Source organism: Periophthalmus magnuspinnatus, chromosome 7 (genome assembly GCF_009829125.3).
Source record: "Periophthalmus magnuspinnatus isolate fPerMag1 chromosome 7, fPerMag1.2.pri, whole genome shotgun sequence".
In the NCBI taxonomy this organism is placed as follows: Eukaryota; Metazoa; Chordata; class Actinopteri; order Gobiiformes; family Gobiidae; genus Periophthalmus; species Periophthalmus magnuspinnatus.
In genome coordinates, this window is record NC_047132.1 from 22,057,700 (window position 1) to 22,072,937 (window position 15,238).

The 15,238-nt window shown below is 37.8% G+C and overlaps 2 protein-coding genes across 2 annotated transcripts; both read left to right on the plus strand.

Annotated features, from left to right (window-relative positions):
• The first annotated feature begins 674 nt into the window (after positions 1 to 674).
• LOC117373723 (uncharacterized) lies at positions 675 to 5,644 on the plus strand. Its single transcript, XM_033969813.2, has 5 exons — positions 675 to 998; positions 2,192 to 2,386; positions 4,330 to 4,477; positions 4,778 to 4,948; positions 5,070 to 5,644. The coding sequence occupies exons 1-5, from the start codon at positions 914 to 916 to the stop codon at positions 5,386 to 5,388; spliced, it is 918 nt and encodes a 305-aa protein (XP_033825704.1). The 5' UTR covers positions 675 to 913; the 3' UTR covers positions 5,389 to 5,644.
• Positions 5,645 to 6,030: 386 nt separating this feature from the next.
• On the plus strand, positions 6,031 to 11,065 carry LOC117373724 (caspase recruitment domain-containing protein 19-like). The gene is made up of 5 exons (XM_055222757.1): positions 6,031 to 6,237; positions 6,466 to 6,622; positions 7,059 to 7,127; positions 7,732 to 7,797; positions 11,061 to 11,065. Exons 1-5 carry the CDS (start codon positions 6,064 to 6,066, stop codon positions 11,063 to 11,065), a joined length of 471 nt encoding a protein of 156 aa, XP_055078732.1. The 5' UTR covers positions 6,031 to 6,063.
• Positions 11,066 to 15,238: the final 4,173 nt, after the last annotated feature.

Here is a 15,238-nt window from a genome sequence, read left to right on the forward strand (position 1 = left end):
GGGAGGAGGCCCCGGGGAAGACCCAGGACACGCTGGAGGGACTATGTCTCTCGGCTGGCCTGGGAACGCCTTGGGGTCCCACCGGAGGAGCTGGAGGACGTGTCCGGGGTGAGGGAAGTCTGGGAGTCCCTGCTTAGACTGCTGCCCCCGCGACCCGGCCCCGGATAAGCGGAAGAAAATGGATGGATGGATGGATATAAATCATGCTTCACTTTTTCATCTCTTTATCTGCACTTCTTCTACCCCTGCTACAGTTCTGTTGTCTGTCATCTGCTGAAATATAACAGATCTTAAAGTATATCTTAAAGTCTTGGCATAAATTATTGTGTTTATTTGGAGGCCATTAGTAAAGAACTGAAAAGAAGGGTGTTTTGTATATTATATTAGAAAGCAGAAGGAGCAGAACAAAAACAAAATAACATTTATACTAACTGCTGTTACTGTAACTATACTGTGCTCTATTACATTGTAACAGCGTATTTTAAACCTTTCTTACACAAAAGCCTTGTTCTGCTTTTGAATAGAGAACTTCTCAGGAAACCACACAGTGATTAGATACTTTTAACCCATGCAGTGTGAAACGCATCCTCCTATGAGCGACAGCTGCGACTTCCTGCATCACATAAAGCGCTTAACCGCGGGTCAAGTCTCATCACCGTCTGGGCTGAGTGCGCGTGTACTTCACAGGAGATAACGCGTTCTCTGTTAGGGCCCACCTATCGGGGCAGTGTGGGACTAGGCCTACTTATTTGGTTGTTTTACTCGGGGCAATAGAAGCACGTGCAGGTAGAGCTTTTTGGAACATCCGTCAAGTTGAATGGCACTTTGAGGGAGGAACAGCGGCGGAATTTGGGACTGGTTACCTCGTACCAAGCGCAGAGGAGCGCTGCTTTACGCACACGAGTGTTTTAGCATGTCAACGGCAACTGTACCCGTGGCCAATGTGCCCAGCAGTGAGATGGAGGGCAGAAACGCGAGCTATCACGGCAGCATCTCAGGTAGGCAGTGGCATTGTTATTTTGGAGATGTGCGCGAGTGCATGGTCAAAATTAATGTGTGGAGTTTTGCAGATAATCTCTCATAATATGACTGTAAAACATGGCCAGTTTAAATGTATGTTGTTTTAAAAAATACTCTTCTGAAGCATGTAAAAGGTGAATGCAGGACAACAGGCGGTCTGTGTGGCTTAATCAGGGACTCCACAGCTGGGCTTCTCACGCAGTCTCACGCGCACGCACGTTGCATAAAAGCGATGCTCTGTTGCTCCTGTTACGTATTAAAGTCTCTACTCTTGTTTCGAATGTCGATTACTTCTGTTGTAAGATCAGTACGAGCCTGAATAGTGAGAGTGTGTCAGAGAAAACATGAGGGATAATGAGAGGACACTGAGGTACGCCTAAACTACCAGGTGGCCAAGAGGAGGAGAAAGAGGTTATGAGGCTGATGATTCACCTTAGGAGGAGACGTAACTCAATATTTTTTTTAGTCTGAATCTATATCAAGAATAGTGGATGTTTTCTATTCCCATTCTGTTCTATTTTCATGACACCAACCCTTTTATTCCCTTATATATGTCATTCTAGAATCATCTTATCATTGTTAAGACGTTAACGGCTTACTAATTTTTTAACCACGTTTTAAGAAAGTAAATTGCTATGAACCGCCACAGGACTCCACACCAAAATACAAGGAGCCTAGACGTGTCCTGAAGTTTTCTAAAACTCATAGATTATCTTCTGGCCTGTTGTGCAGTGATGTGGGACCTCCATGTTGTGGTGAACAAGAGATAATGTCTTGTTTTGCATAGCTGGATATGGGCTGAGCTGTTTCCACTGACCCCACAGGTTTTGTTGTTTTAAAGAGTTATCACATTTCCTCTTTGATAAAGTCTGAATTCACTGTGACAGAATGTAAGATCAACAATATGTCCCTGTAGCAATATTTCCTTAAAAACTACCATTTAGTAATGTAAGATCCTGGTATGGAAACATTAAACTATGCTCTTTTTAGCCTCATTACCTGGGTGCCCATTGATCACCATGTTAAATGATGTTTAACTCTGTTCTATAGTAATTGTTTTGTCAGTGTGTTCTTTTTCACTGTTTGGATACACATTCATAAGTTTGACACATTCAGCATGAACAATAAAGGTTTCAAATAGAAATTAACCATTTTGATCTGGACTGCTTAGATTTTGTCCAGACTCAGTGCAGCCCGATGCCCAAGCCGACCCTGGGTTTCCAGAGGATCATCTATGGAAATGGCACCAACGTGGGCACTGTGATTGCCCTGCGCTGCCCGGACAAACACAAGCTGATTGGGGACAGTGTCAAGTGTGTTTTAGATGCCAACAGCACACACTGGGAGGGAGAGACCTACTGCAAGCGTAAGAATAACTTTTATATGAAGTATCACCTGTTGTTATTTTATTCATAATGTTACAAACTCCTGCAGAAGATGGGGAAAAACATATTATTGATTCATTGAGGCAAATTCTTGTGGGTGGGGAATACAGGAAACACAAGAAAAATGGGTACACGTTAGGATTTTAGGTAGTTTGAGTAGATAGACAAATGGGCTTTAATAACAATAAAACATTGCAATGGCAAAATAGCGTTTCAATTTCAAACATTCTGCACTCTCCATATTGCCACAACTGCTCTGGGGTAGACTAACCGGACGTTTAGCTGCCAATCCCCTCCAAAGACCCACAATAAGCCATTCACACAACACATTCATACAAGATGGGAGAAGTGTCTTGCTCAAGAACAGTAGTATGCACCGGTAAGATCTGAGATGAAATTGACATTGTTGGGTGAAATCATATAATCTTTAATAATCCTGCACTGTATTCAGTGCAAGTGGTCCAAGGAAGAGATACAGATGAACTGGCAGGACATGCACACATATGGCCTTTGTGCTTCTACAGATGATCTCAAGATGCAGTAAAAATTATTATAATAAAGCTGGCTAGAGTTGTCAGATCACACAGTGCACACAATGTCGTTGATGTTGTAAACAAGTAGTCACAACGGTTTGGTTAACATGACTGGCAGCCTAATGATTTTAGTTATTATAACAAACTTAATATGCACTAATCCATGCTTTCAATGGTTTGGAAAGATAGTGCACAGTGGAGGACAGTGCTCATGTAGGTGTTTAATTAAAGGGGCTGCCAGAGTGGAATATTTAGAAACAGGTGCTCATTTAGTAATTTTGTGGGTAGTGAGCAGAAAAATCTCAATTTTGTTTCCTCAACTGGAATAAAGAGACTATGACTTATATAGGCAAAGCTGGTGCTGCTTTTGGCAAACACGGGAAATGAAAACCATAACTACAGACTAAACCAAAGCTGTACATTCCCCTATCTGTTCTACTATTCGGGGCCGAAACCTGAAAACTGAAAAAAGAAGATTAAAAGCACCCAGAAGACTTCCTGGAATAATCAGAACCTGAATTAGTTTTATTGGCGTTATCAGTGAACAGAATTCACAAACTGCAAACTTGCTTTGGCGGTATGGTGCAACAACAACAACAAAATAATAGTAAATATAGGCTACCATAAAATAATTTTAAAAAGGCATGCATTAAAGGACCCATATTACCATATTTTCAGGTCTGTTATGATGAAGTTTCCTCCTCAGAAAGATATCTGCAGCTGTGTTTCACTTCATTCACACATTTAACCACATATTTAGGCGGGGTTCTTCTCTCAGACTGAAAACACTTTCACCTTGTCATGCCATGTGGTAATACAGGAAGTGCTCTACTGTGTCTTAAACTTCATACACCTTCAGTAGGAAATGCCAGTCTCTACTGAACTAAAGGAAAAAGTAGCTGTTAACTTGAAAACTATCGCTTCATGACGCCACAAGGTAGAACAGAGCATTTTGAGCTTTGTAGATGTAGACAGACTAATAATATAAAGGATTACTCAAACATGTGTGAATGAAACAAACACAACCCCAGTTGTTTCTGATGACATAACAGAATGATAATATGGCTTAAAGCTCACAAGAATCAATTTTGACTGAATATATACAAAATATACAGTACTGGCAGAACAGCAGTGCAAATCTTTCAGTGCAAGTAAAAAATAATGAAACATAAAGACATTTGTGTTTTAACTAAGGAGAAAAATGCTTGTAAAATATATGAGTACACACCAGAAGGAAAAAACAAGAGAGGTAGACTGCCAGAAACCTAGAAAAGAACAGTTTTAAAGGACCTGAAGATGTGAAGTTAACGTGTGACCCAATGTGCAAATAAATATCGGTATATTACCTTAATATTCACTTATCTGTATATTTCTCCCCTCTGTTGCTCCAGCCCTTTCCTTCAATGAGATCAGTGGTTTCCAATTGGCTATACTCGTTTCGATCGTGAGTTCTGCCGTCATCTTCTTCATGTCCATGGCTTTTCTCACCTGCTGTTTGGTCGACTGCATCGAAAAAAGGAAAAGGAAAGAGATGGAGAGGTTAGTTCAAATCTGTCATAAAGTAAAAGTACTGTTATTGTTACTACTTTTGCTGTTCTGCTGTCACAAATACTCCTTTTCGATGGGGCCAATAACGTCACAACAACAGGTATCCGTTGTTATGCATGTCCATGATGATGAAAATATAATAATAGACTGTTATAGATTTCATACATTAATTTATATTGCACAGTGAATGTACTACTACCCGCTTTGTAACTTGGGACATAAAAAGAGTATTAAAAGAATGTAAAAGCAAAAAACAAAAAACAAAACTGAATCTTCATTTGTGATTTCCAGGTACCCTGAAATGCCACCGCAGTGGGGAGAACAGAACTATCAACAGGAGATGAATAGACCTCCATACAGTAACAAGGGCAGGAACAATAATAACAATAATCATATGGAAAAAGAATTAACCCAGTGGAACCACCATGATCCTGGACAGAGTGACGACCGCAACATATGCAGGTAAATACTAACTGACCAATATTCATTGCAAATGTTTTATGTAACAGTGGTAGAAACGTTAGAAGTGAACGAACTGCCATTTGAGTGTAACTAAGCCAAAACCTTTATTTGTTCATTACAGGTGTCAACAGCAGTACAACTACGATCTAATTGGTCCTTCCTCTTCATATAACGCTGCTGCCAGATTTCCTCTTCTTCCTGGATATGAATATGACCAAGCACTTTTACCACTCAATCCCAACTCTTCAAATGTCTATAACCAGCATACTGAGGCTTCACGGCAGACTTTGAGTTCAGACCAGGTCCAAGTTGATTTCACAAGGTCTGATCCTGGGTGGCAGTATGGAGCACACCATCAGGGTAGTTTTCCAGGAACTACCAATCAGACAGGGATTAAAAACTCAGCTAAAGAATTTTCGATACGAGTGATATCTGTCTGATCCATGAGGACACCAAGCATATTCAAAATGACTGACTATGCAAGACTGTTTTGACATTGGGAATCATATCCTGAATATAGTACAAATACTGTAAATAACCTCTCTGTGCCTTGAAACGTTGAAGCACACTGCCCTCTGTTGGTGAAGATGTAGACTTACAGTAGGGTAAAGTTTCTATTTGGTTGTAGCCTACAGAAACTTTGAATGAAAATATGTTCATTAATTGTATATTTCTTACACAAGGCTGTATGTAAATTATGCTGTCAAAATATAAATAAAATATTAATAATAAGTCTTAATGAAAAGTTTCAAGATCTACTGAATAAAATCATTGTAAATACAAAAAAATAAATAATTAAAACTTGCTGAGCCTTATGAGTGTCATGAACTGTTCTTGTTGGTAAGCTCCTGTCTGCGACCTAATTATGCTGTAATCATGGATCCGGAGGTCATGTGGTATGACAGGTGTGTGTGATAAGGGCTGGACTGAATCCTGTGAGTGCTACTAGTGAAAAAGTGCAGCTGTATTGCAACAAGTTGAACAGTTTGGTATTTGGGGATAGTAAAGCTTCCTTTAGCTCAAAACATGATAGAGTTAGCACAGAGTATCAAAAATTACCCCCAACAAATGAATGACATAGACTTGACCTTATCTGTGCCCCTTTTTGTTAGATAATGGCCGTTTCTCATTTCTTTGGACTAGACCCGGCTGGCTACAGGAGGCAGCTTTTAACAGACGCCCACTTTCTGTGTTCACACCGGAGAATGGACTCAGAGATGCTTGAAAAACTGGTGCTGCAACTCAATAGAACCTACCCCCAGATCCTGTCTGACCAGGAGGCCCAAAAGGTGAGATTTGTAATTAAAAGTCTACAATCATTACTCATGGGTTATTGTTTGGATTGGAAATGATAAATAATATATTTTGCACCAAAGATAACAGATGTGACTGTGGAAAAAGAACATACTCACGTTCTCCTGGTGCAAGACTCTTGCTCTACTATGGCAGGATAGGGTCTTTTGTTTGTTTTCCAAGTTTGTCAGATCTTTGTTGTTGTTCCTTGTCTCTAATTTTAGTTAAGAAATGTGAGAGTGCTGACCAAGCTGAGATGTGCTGAGCTGTTGAGGAACCTCCACTGTAAAGGTGAAGAGGTGTGTAAGGAGTTTTATAGGGGAATCCAGATCCATGCAGAGGACATGTACTGCAGACTGCCCTCTAGAGTCAGATACAGAGGTAAACTATGCAGGAATGTACACTTCTTTTATAAGAATTTTGTGGAAAATCTCAACACAGCCAAAAGTCAGACTCAAAGATCTCAAACATTTCCTTCTATTGTCAATTTTGGCCTTCTGGTAATTACAAACACACATTAATAGACCTCTGAAAGTGTATCATATCAAAACATTAATACTACCTACTAATATTTCTGTATTTAATCCATACTACTTCATTTGATTGTGTCTATATCCAGTAGATTACATGTAATACATTTAATTCCCACGCTTCATGAAATATGAATATTTACTGCAGTCTTTAAAAGATGAGTACATCGCCCAAAGCGTTTCTGTAAGGCTGGCATCCACATATTTATGCTATACTGTTTAACTGCAAATGCAAGCCAAGAAGTAGATCTAAAAATGATTTACAATGTTTCACTTTTGGCCTTTAGAGATGCAAGAACCAAAAAGGATAAATGATGAGACAGCCGACCTTGAACCCAATGTGCTAAGTAATAAAGGTGGGTTGAAAATTTTCCATGGAGAACATTTGTAACTAAGGAAGACGTATATCATATATCATTTTATTTTGTGTTAAATTATAGTGTCATATTGCCTTAAAATAATTGTGTCATGGATAAATGCACCCTGATCTACAAATCCAGCTGTCCTGACCCTTTTAACCTGTGGGATCAGAGAGTGGCCCCTCTGCAGTCTCTTCCCTCTCCCATTCATCTATATCCCATTACATTCAGGGCTGTGGCTTTGTGGGTCAACCAGGCTCACGTGTACGGGACGTTCTAAAACAGCTTCCTCTGTGCTGCATTCCTTTGAACAGTCCAGCTCCATCCACTGGGTCAAAGGTGTGTTAGTGGGGAACTGGGTCATGGGTCATGCACTGGAAAACACTCAGGGGTCAGAATGTCAAAGTCAAAACCACTGTGAAAATGGACAACATAATTATTTATAGAAGTTTAGGCAGGTTTACTCTTATTATAAATGTGTTGGATTGTTGCATGAAGTTATACAGTCATCCATTTGTGATCTGATGACTTTACTATCAAAAAACCATTATTAGATTAGACAATTGTATAAACCCATATCTAGCTCTTTTGTCATTTTTAGGGCCTGTGTTCTTCTTGAGCTGTTTTAGTTTGGTTGTTGGTGTTGCCATACTTTACTACTATAGAGGTAAGACACAAAATACATTGAACAGGTAAAAATTACTTTGATATTTAAATATTTGTGTCCACAGAGGAGAAGATGCTGAATTGCGCGGCCCCATTGCTTCACTATTCAGCAAGAAAATTTAGTAAAGGTGCTAATCATATTTTACTTTCTTATACTGACATGTGAAAGGAGAAGATCTAGAGTAATGTGTATTGGAGCTAATGTGCCAAAAACAACCCATTGCACACATTCACATAAATGTCTCTTTTCAATGTAAGACAATACTTGAAATGTCAGCTTTCTATACACTGAAGTTTGTGGTAAATCAAGACGGGTGCTGTGATATTTTTGATGCTGTGATATTTTGTGGTTTCTAATATACTGTACAAAAGGCCTGAAGCATGTCTAAAGAAAAAAGTAAAAAATAAATTTGTGAGTACAGTTCATTTCAAAGTTTTAAAATGCACAACAAGAGGTTATGTAAAAGTCTGCATTCAAATATTGGGGGTAAAATATCATATCCAATAAAGTATTTGCCCCAACTCTAAAACAGAGCAAGTAGAGTGGACTTACAGTAAAGACCACTAGAGGGAGCTTCATTCTTACTGTTACCAAGATGTTGCAGGATAAGATGCTGTGGTGGAATGTAACAAAGTAAATGTAGGAAAGTACTGTACTTGGGTATTAATTTGAGGTATGTATACTTTACTCACGGTAAGTACATTTTTACGTTGATACTTTTTACTTTACTTCACTACATTTGAGAGCAGGTATCTGTACTTTCTACTCTACAACTTTTTTGAACTGGACTAAGTAAAAGTATTCATTATTGTTGTTTGAGATCTGCTGAAAAGTCGAGGGGTTTATTTTTAACCTATTTATAATTTGAGCAAACAGAAATATAAAAAATAAAAACAACTAGAAAAAAATATTCAATTGTTTCTGTTGAACAAAATTCAGCACTGATCTGCATAAAAATCACTACATTTGAAGCTTCGTTAGACCTCAAAATCTGAGTGAAGCACTTTTACTTTTTATTATTTAAGTAAATTTAATAGTTTTACTTTAGTAGATTTTTTTCATGTGATACTTTAACTTAAGTATTTTTTTCCCTGGTATCTGTACTTTTAGTTAAGTAACAGAATTGAATGCTTTTTCTATCAGTGATGAGATGCCTGGTGTCCTATAACAATGGCAAATAATCAATATAAAGACCATCAATTAATTATGACATTTACTTTGACGGTTGGAGTAGGCTACATTATGCGCCATTAACTACTTTGGACAAAACCTTTATCGCTAAAAGCTTTTAAAGAAACGTCAAGGGTCTCATCCTGATGCAGCAAACCATATTGTAGTTCCCTTTTCAAACCAATAAGACCAGACTCCCATTGCTGGAAGGTAATGAAGTAAAAGTAGTAAAGTACTGTACTTAAGTAGAATTGTTGGGTATCTGTACTTTACTTAACTATATTTTACAGTGGATACTTTTTACTTTTACTTCACTACATTTGAGTGCTGGTATATGTACTTTCTACTCCATTAGATTTTTAAACTGAAATGTGATTTGAGGGGTTATTTTTTATGATGTTTGTGGTAACCTCCTGACAAAAGAAAAATGTATAAGAAAAATTAAGACATTGATTCATATTGTTACTGTTGACCAAAATATGCAGCCTTTTTAAATCTATATCACTGAATTTAACACATTAACAAATTAACAGTTGTGTGAAATACTTTTACTCTAAAAGTAAATGTTAAAACAGGTACTTAAATACTTTTACTTGAGTAGATTTTTTCATGTGATACTATTTTACTTTACCTTTGTATCTGTACTTTTACTTAAGTGACAAAATTGAGTACTTCACCCATTACTGCAGACTGCCATTTCTTTAACTAAGAATGTTTCTACGTACAGTCAAAATGTCTTCAGTAATAACGTCCATGTTAAAGTATCGAGTTACATTTCACCACTGCTTGATTATGCAAATAACCTTAAGTCTTTTGTAGTGTGGAACTATCCGAGTGTATGTAATGAGCATTTGCTGGGTTTAATTGGGGTTGCAGTGACACAGAGAGTCTAATTAAGGCTTCACATTTTAACGATCAGTTCTGAAGCAGTCTCTGAATCACGGGTTACTGCTCCAGACCTCCACACGTGACACTGTTTGCTCCCAGGAAAGAAATAAACATGTTGTAACTTAGACTGAGACATGACGAGAGTGGACAGATAAAGAGCAATACTCAGCGGTGCAAATAAATTTAAATGGTCATATTGTGTGTTCTTACTTTTTATTCAGCCCTAAAGATTGTTTTTACGAATAGAGGTATTTTGAATATGGTATTTGCAACTATTCTTTTACTGTCTGCTGCCTATATGTTTCTAGTACTACTACAAACTCTGACTCAACAAAACTATGATTATATGCTGCTTATATTGTCACAGAGATTAAAATGATTAAAAAAACAAAACAAAAATATTCAAATTTGCTTTTTTATTATTATTAAGTCTTTGTTAGCTAATGTTTACAGATTCCCTCTATAAACATTTAGGGAACTACATGTAGTACTTCCTCTGCTGAGTTACCTGAAAAAGTAAGGCTGACATTTTGAACCCTAACTCTACTTTCTTACCCTACCGTCATTAGTCTAATTAAAAACTGACATCTTATTTGGAGTGTATGTGGTTTGGGTGCTTATTTCTGTCTGGTCAGTGATGTAGGTAACTCTCGGTCTACGCAGACAGACAGCATGAGGTCATGTGCATCACAGCAGTTTACCATAGGGAACAAATGTAGTGTTGTTTACGTATTGGCCTCTTTGTCAGTCCTGCACTTTCTCATATTTTCTTCCAGCAAAACAAAATTCTTCTAGATAAGTGACAACAGTGTGTTTTCAGTAAGTTGTTTGTTTATCCTGGGGGAATGTTCTATGGTGGACTGGAGAGGTCAGTGTGTTTGTGGGTCAGCTTTGGGTTTGGTCAGGAGAGAAGAGAAAGAGAGGAGGACCCAAAAACCTGCTGACTACAGAGCTGTCTGACAGGACAAACTGCACACTGAGGCAGCAGGGAGTGTACCTGTCTGTATAGGAGAATCACACATGAAAGGATGTGTTGAGTATGCAAACGATTGAATGAGTCTCATTTCATGCTAAGTTAGCAGGTGTATGGGTTTTTGCGTAGTACAGACATTCAGGTACAAAGTTCGGTTGAGCAAAGATGAAAATAATGGACTTGACTGCTGAGTTAAACAATTATTCACGCTTTTTTTTAAATTTGGTTTTAGTATGACTATAAGAGTAGGCAATGTTATGTAAATCATCAGAATAGTGCTAAAACTTTCTTGTAAATGTTGTGGCTCAGACTCAAATAATGGAAAAATTAACAATACAAAATGAAACAAAAGTAAAAAAATAACTTTATACACACATTTGAAGGATTATATTGCTTTGTTTTATTGTCAATCAGCCCTTTTGTTGAGTTGTTAGTATATATAATTGATATTTGAATCCCCAGAACAATCATTCCAACATTTTTTGAGATATATTCCACCTCTTTTGTTTATTTTGAGTATGGCTTTTGGACAAAACTTTACAATGCATCAGTAGCAATATTGTAATTTTTCCTCAAAAGAATGTCTGAGGCATGATTCAGTTGTTTATTTTAGTATTGCACACCATTTCACACTATAAATTATGCCCCAACATGTTTAACAATCAAATTTACATGAGCTCATGTGGGGTTAAACTGCGCCCCCCTCCTGGCTGTGAGTTTGAGTGATCGGAGTTTGAGGGAGAGGTATGTAGGCCGTTCACTTCATGCTACAATGCTTCTATTAGACCAGGCTCAGTCTATGGGGAGGGCAGGCCAGACTTGAGAGAGACCGGCCTAGAGACTAGAGCAGAACAGCACGATTGTCTGCAATGTTTGCCTATGGAGATGTGGGAGAAACGGTGGTGAAAGGTCAACGGGGTCAAAACGTCTCTAAACGTGCAGGGCCTCACGTGCTGCCTGACCTATTTCTGGCACAAAATGGCTGAAAAGTTCCCCAGAATTAAACAGAATGCGAAGCTCATGACATATTAACAGATGAATGAACTGGTTGATAATATATTTAGCATTTCATTTCATTTATTTCAAAAAAATGTTTGAAGAGACTTTTTTTTTTTTTTTTTTTTTTTTTTTTTTTTTTTGTGAATAACGTTTGCTAAATTTATTGTCAGTTTTATTTTCATGTGATTAAAGAGATACTGGTTGTAAATTCTGCCAAAAGATCTCAGTCTTGACATGTTAACAGCAGCCCATAATTCTCACCGTCCTACATCTCACTCTCATGACAACAGTGTGAATACAATCATTTAGAGCTGTAAATGGAATGTACCATTTCTAGCCTCTATGCATTGATTTACATATTTATTTACTATATAATGGCAATTAATTTCAAACTAGTTGGAACAAAACAAAATGATTATGTTTTGTTTCACTGACTTTAGGTTTGTAAGTTGATTCTCGTTTGTTGATAATGTTTCTGGAAACAGGAGAAAAAAAGTAGTGTTTACTTCAGTTTATAATTCCTGGGAGAGGAGTCAGTCAAATTAAATTTTCACTGATCTGGCATGTAGTTGTCCCTTTCATCCTTTGCCACAATCACTGGATTGTGGTATCTGTGAAGCTACTGTGAAATATCCTCACTCATAGGAATGAAAGTACACAGCATGTACTTCTACTATTGCCACTATGAATTGATTTCTGATGATATGGTAATCAAAAGTGTAAGAACGAAGCTCCATTTTCAAGCTAAACGTTCCACTTGAGTTTTTATACAATTGACTTTCATATACAAGACAGTGACATGAACGATAATTAAATGCTTACACATACACTCTACTCTGACATGCAGTAGTGGTGTCAGACACATGAGTTTACAGCAGCAGCACTATCGCCTGCTCACCTTCGACCCGGAGTCAAAACTCGTTGCCATGGTAATCGCTGAAGAGCATTCAGTAATGGCCTTTTGTCACCAGTCAATGGACTTGACATTGGTGAGGGGGATGTGGTCTGGGGCAAGAGGTGGCATATTGTACACATCCATCATCATGGGGCAGGAGCAGGATGCAGCAGAGAAGGGCAAGGAGAGGTTAAAATGACTATGCTGTTGCAGAAATTAAAATGACCTTAAGAACTATGTACTCTGGAAATCTGTAGCAAAAATTGAATACCACTATACTATACTATACTATACTATACTATACTATACTATACTATACTATACTATACTATACTATACTATACTATACTATACTGTCACAACCATATCAATTTATCTTTCAATGCATGAAAACTGGAACAATATATTTGGGGTTCAGTACTGACCTGTGTAGTTGTGGGGAGATTTGTGCCATTTTTCATGTAATAAGGTAAGATCTGAGCCGTATAGAGTTGAATAAATAACTTCTATGGCTAATTATTGGTTTCTTCTGCTATTTTACAGTATATTTAAAACATGTTTACTGGGACTCTCCTCTTCTGTCTTGTGTCAGTGCCATAAAGTAGTTTCAATATTATTGTTTTTCTCAGTATATTGTGCTTCAAAATGTGTTATCATGCCTATACATTAGCTTACTAGCATGTACTACTTTGCTTATTGATTTTGCTTAAAGGGCCACTGCGTAACATAGCCTGAAAAATAGACTAAAATAAATGCTTTTTTTTAATTTGGATGTTTTTAATGCACTGAAAAACTACTTGTCCTGCTTGTTTCCTTGGAAATGTCGTTTCTTTGGCTACAATATTGTACAGTATGGCATAAAACTTACCTATCTCCATGGAGAAAGTATAGTTTTTAACTTCCCATTTCCATGTAATTATGCATGCAGTGTGCCACCTCCAAAAATTTACTCAGTGTGGCTTCAAGCTTTCTTTAGATTTATCCTTGAGAAGTTGGAAGTCCTCGGATTAGCTGCTGACATATTATTCATATAAAACTACATCAATCACTTGCCCTTCACAGGCTATAGGTGTAAATTTGCATGAATACTTCTTTGTGAAACAGTTGAAAAAAATGCCTGCGGAGCAAACAGGTAGAAAACGTCTGCAGCTGTCACTTTCATTAGCAGTCTATGAGATAAGGGCTCACTCATATGATAAATGGCTCATAATACAAACTGCCTCTTCAGTGTTTTAGCAGCATGTACGTTGATGAGCACATGCAATCTGCTGCTTCCTGTTCATTTAGGGGGAAACTCCTATGATGCAATTATCGCAATAGCCGCCATTAGCAGACCGCCCCCTGTACATGAGACCATTAGGACGAAAAATCACCACCACCACCAAGTCCAAAGAGGATGTTCAAAAACGTTCAGAAAAGAAAGTGAAAGGTTTACATTTACACTGCAATTTGGATATAGATAGTAATAATTAATTTAAGCAGTAAAAGTAGCAAGTAACTGCATTATTATGATCAGGAATTGATAAGAATGGCACATATTAAAGAATAGGCCAAACTGATTTTCTTTCTACATCTTTCCACTGAACACACACACATATGTTGAGTTTCTATTCTTCTTGGGGACCTTGCACTGACTTCCCGTTCATTTCCTGGAGATTGATAGTCACTACTTACCTAACCTGAATCTCAACCTTAACCTCTTTTAATCCATATCTGAACTTTAAATCATGCTGTGGTTCCAATAATAAAGGATTTATGTCTTGGAGGAGACCAATTTTTTATTAAGGCGGTCAGGTTTCATATACGTTGTTGTGTAGATAGATTTTAGTCCCCACAATGTGATACATATCTGCCCATGAACACACACACACGCACACACACACACACACACACAGGGGAAAAAGAAAACAAAAAACTAGAACACCAGCCACAATAGGCGCACCTGTTTCAAATGTAAATGGTGAACTATTAAAGTGAACTGTGGATTACATTACTGGCCCCTTTTAGTGGATTGTGTCTACTGTCTACTTGAACTTCCACACAAAATCTTCAGCTGAGCCAAGGCCAAAGCTTATTTGTGTCTCTTGCAGTAATCAGCCCTGCTCTGTTTTCTTATCTGTGCCGGAGGTTTGGTACATCTGCATCACTCGCCCCTTTAACCACACACAAAAGAGAGGAACAGAACATACGAGCACCCTCTAATTTACTGTGGATCTCAATTATGTTGCACAAAATGAGTATACAGCAATGGCAATGGCATTCTGGGAGACCATATGTTAAATTGTAACTGGAATTGTGTTTTTTGGAAAATTGTGTAAGGTGATTACTTTTAAGGACAGCAAACACATGAGAGAAAATTAGAGAACACTGTCTGACTACTTCTGCAAGATTTGAATTACAATTACTGCAGTATAGTTGCTTCACAAATGATCACATTCATATCTTTATGCAGGTAGAAGTTTGAGCTGCATGAGTGCACCTGTATTAAACTACTCTTTCAGTAAGCCTGATGTGAT

Coding starts and splice junctions, on each gene's coding strand:
- LOC117373724 (XM_055222757.1), top strand. CDS start 6,064: ATGGCCGTTTCTCATTTCTTTGGACTAGACCCGGCTGGCTACAGGAGG. Junction 6,623..7,058: donor CTCTAGAGTCAGATACAGAG/GTAAACTATGCA, acceptor TTTGGCCTTTAG/AGATGCAAGAACCAAAAAGG. Junction 7,128..7,731: donor CAATGTGCTAAGTAATAAAG/GTGGGTTGAAAA, acceptor TGTCATTTTTAG/GGCCTGTGTTCTTCTTGAGC.
- LOC117373723 (XM_033969813.2), top strand. CDS start 914: ATGTCAACGGCAACTGTACCCGTGGCCAATGTGCCCAGCAGTGAGATG. Junction 2,387..4,329: donor GGGAGAGACCTACTGCAAGC/GTAAGAATAACT, acceptor CTGTTGCTCCAG/CCCTTTCCTTCAATGAGATC. Junction 4,949..5,069: donor GACGACCGCAACATATGCAG/GTAAATACTAAC, acceptor TGTTCATTACAG/GTGTCAACAGCAGTACAACT.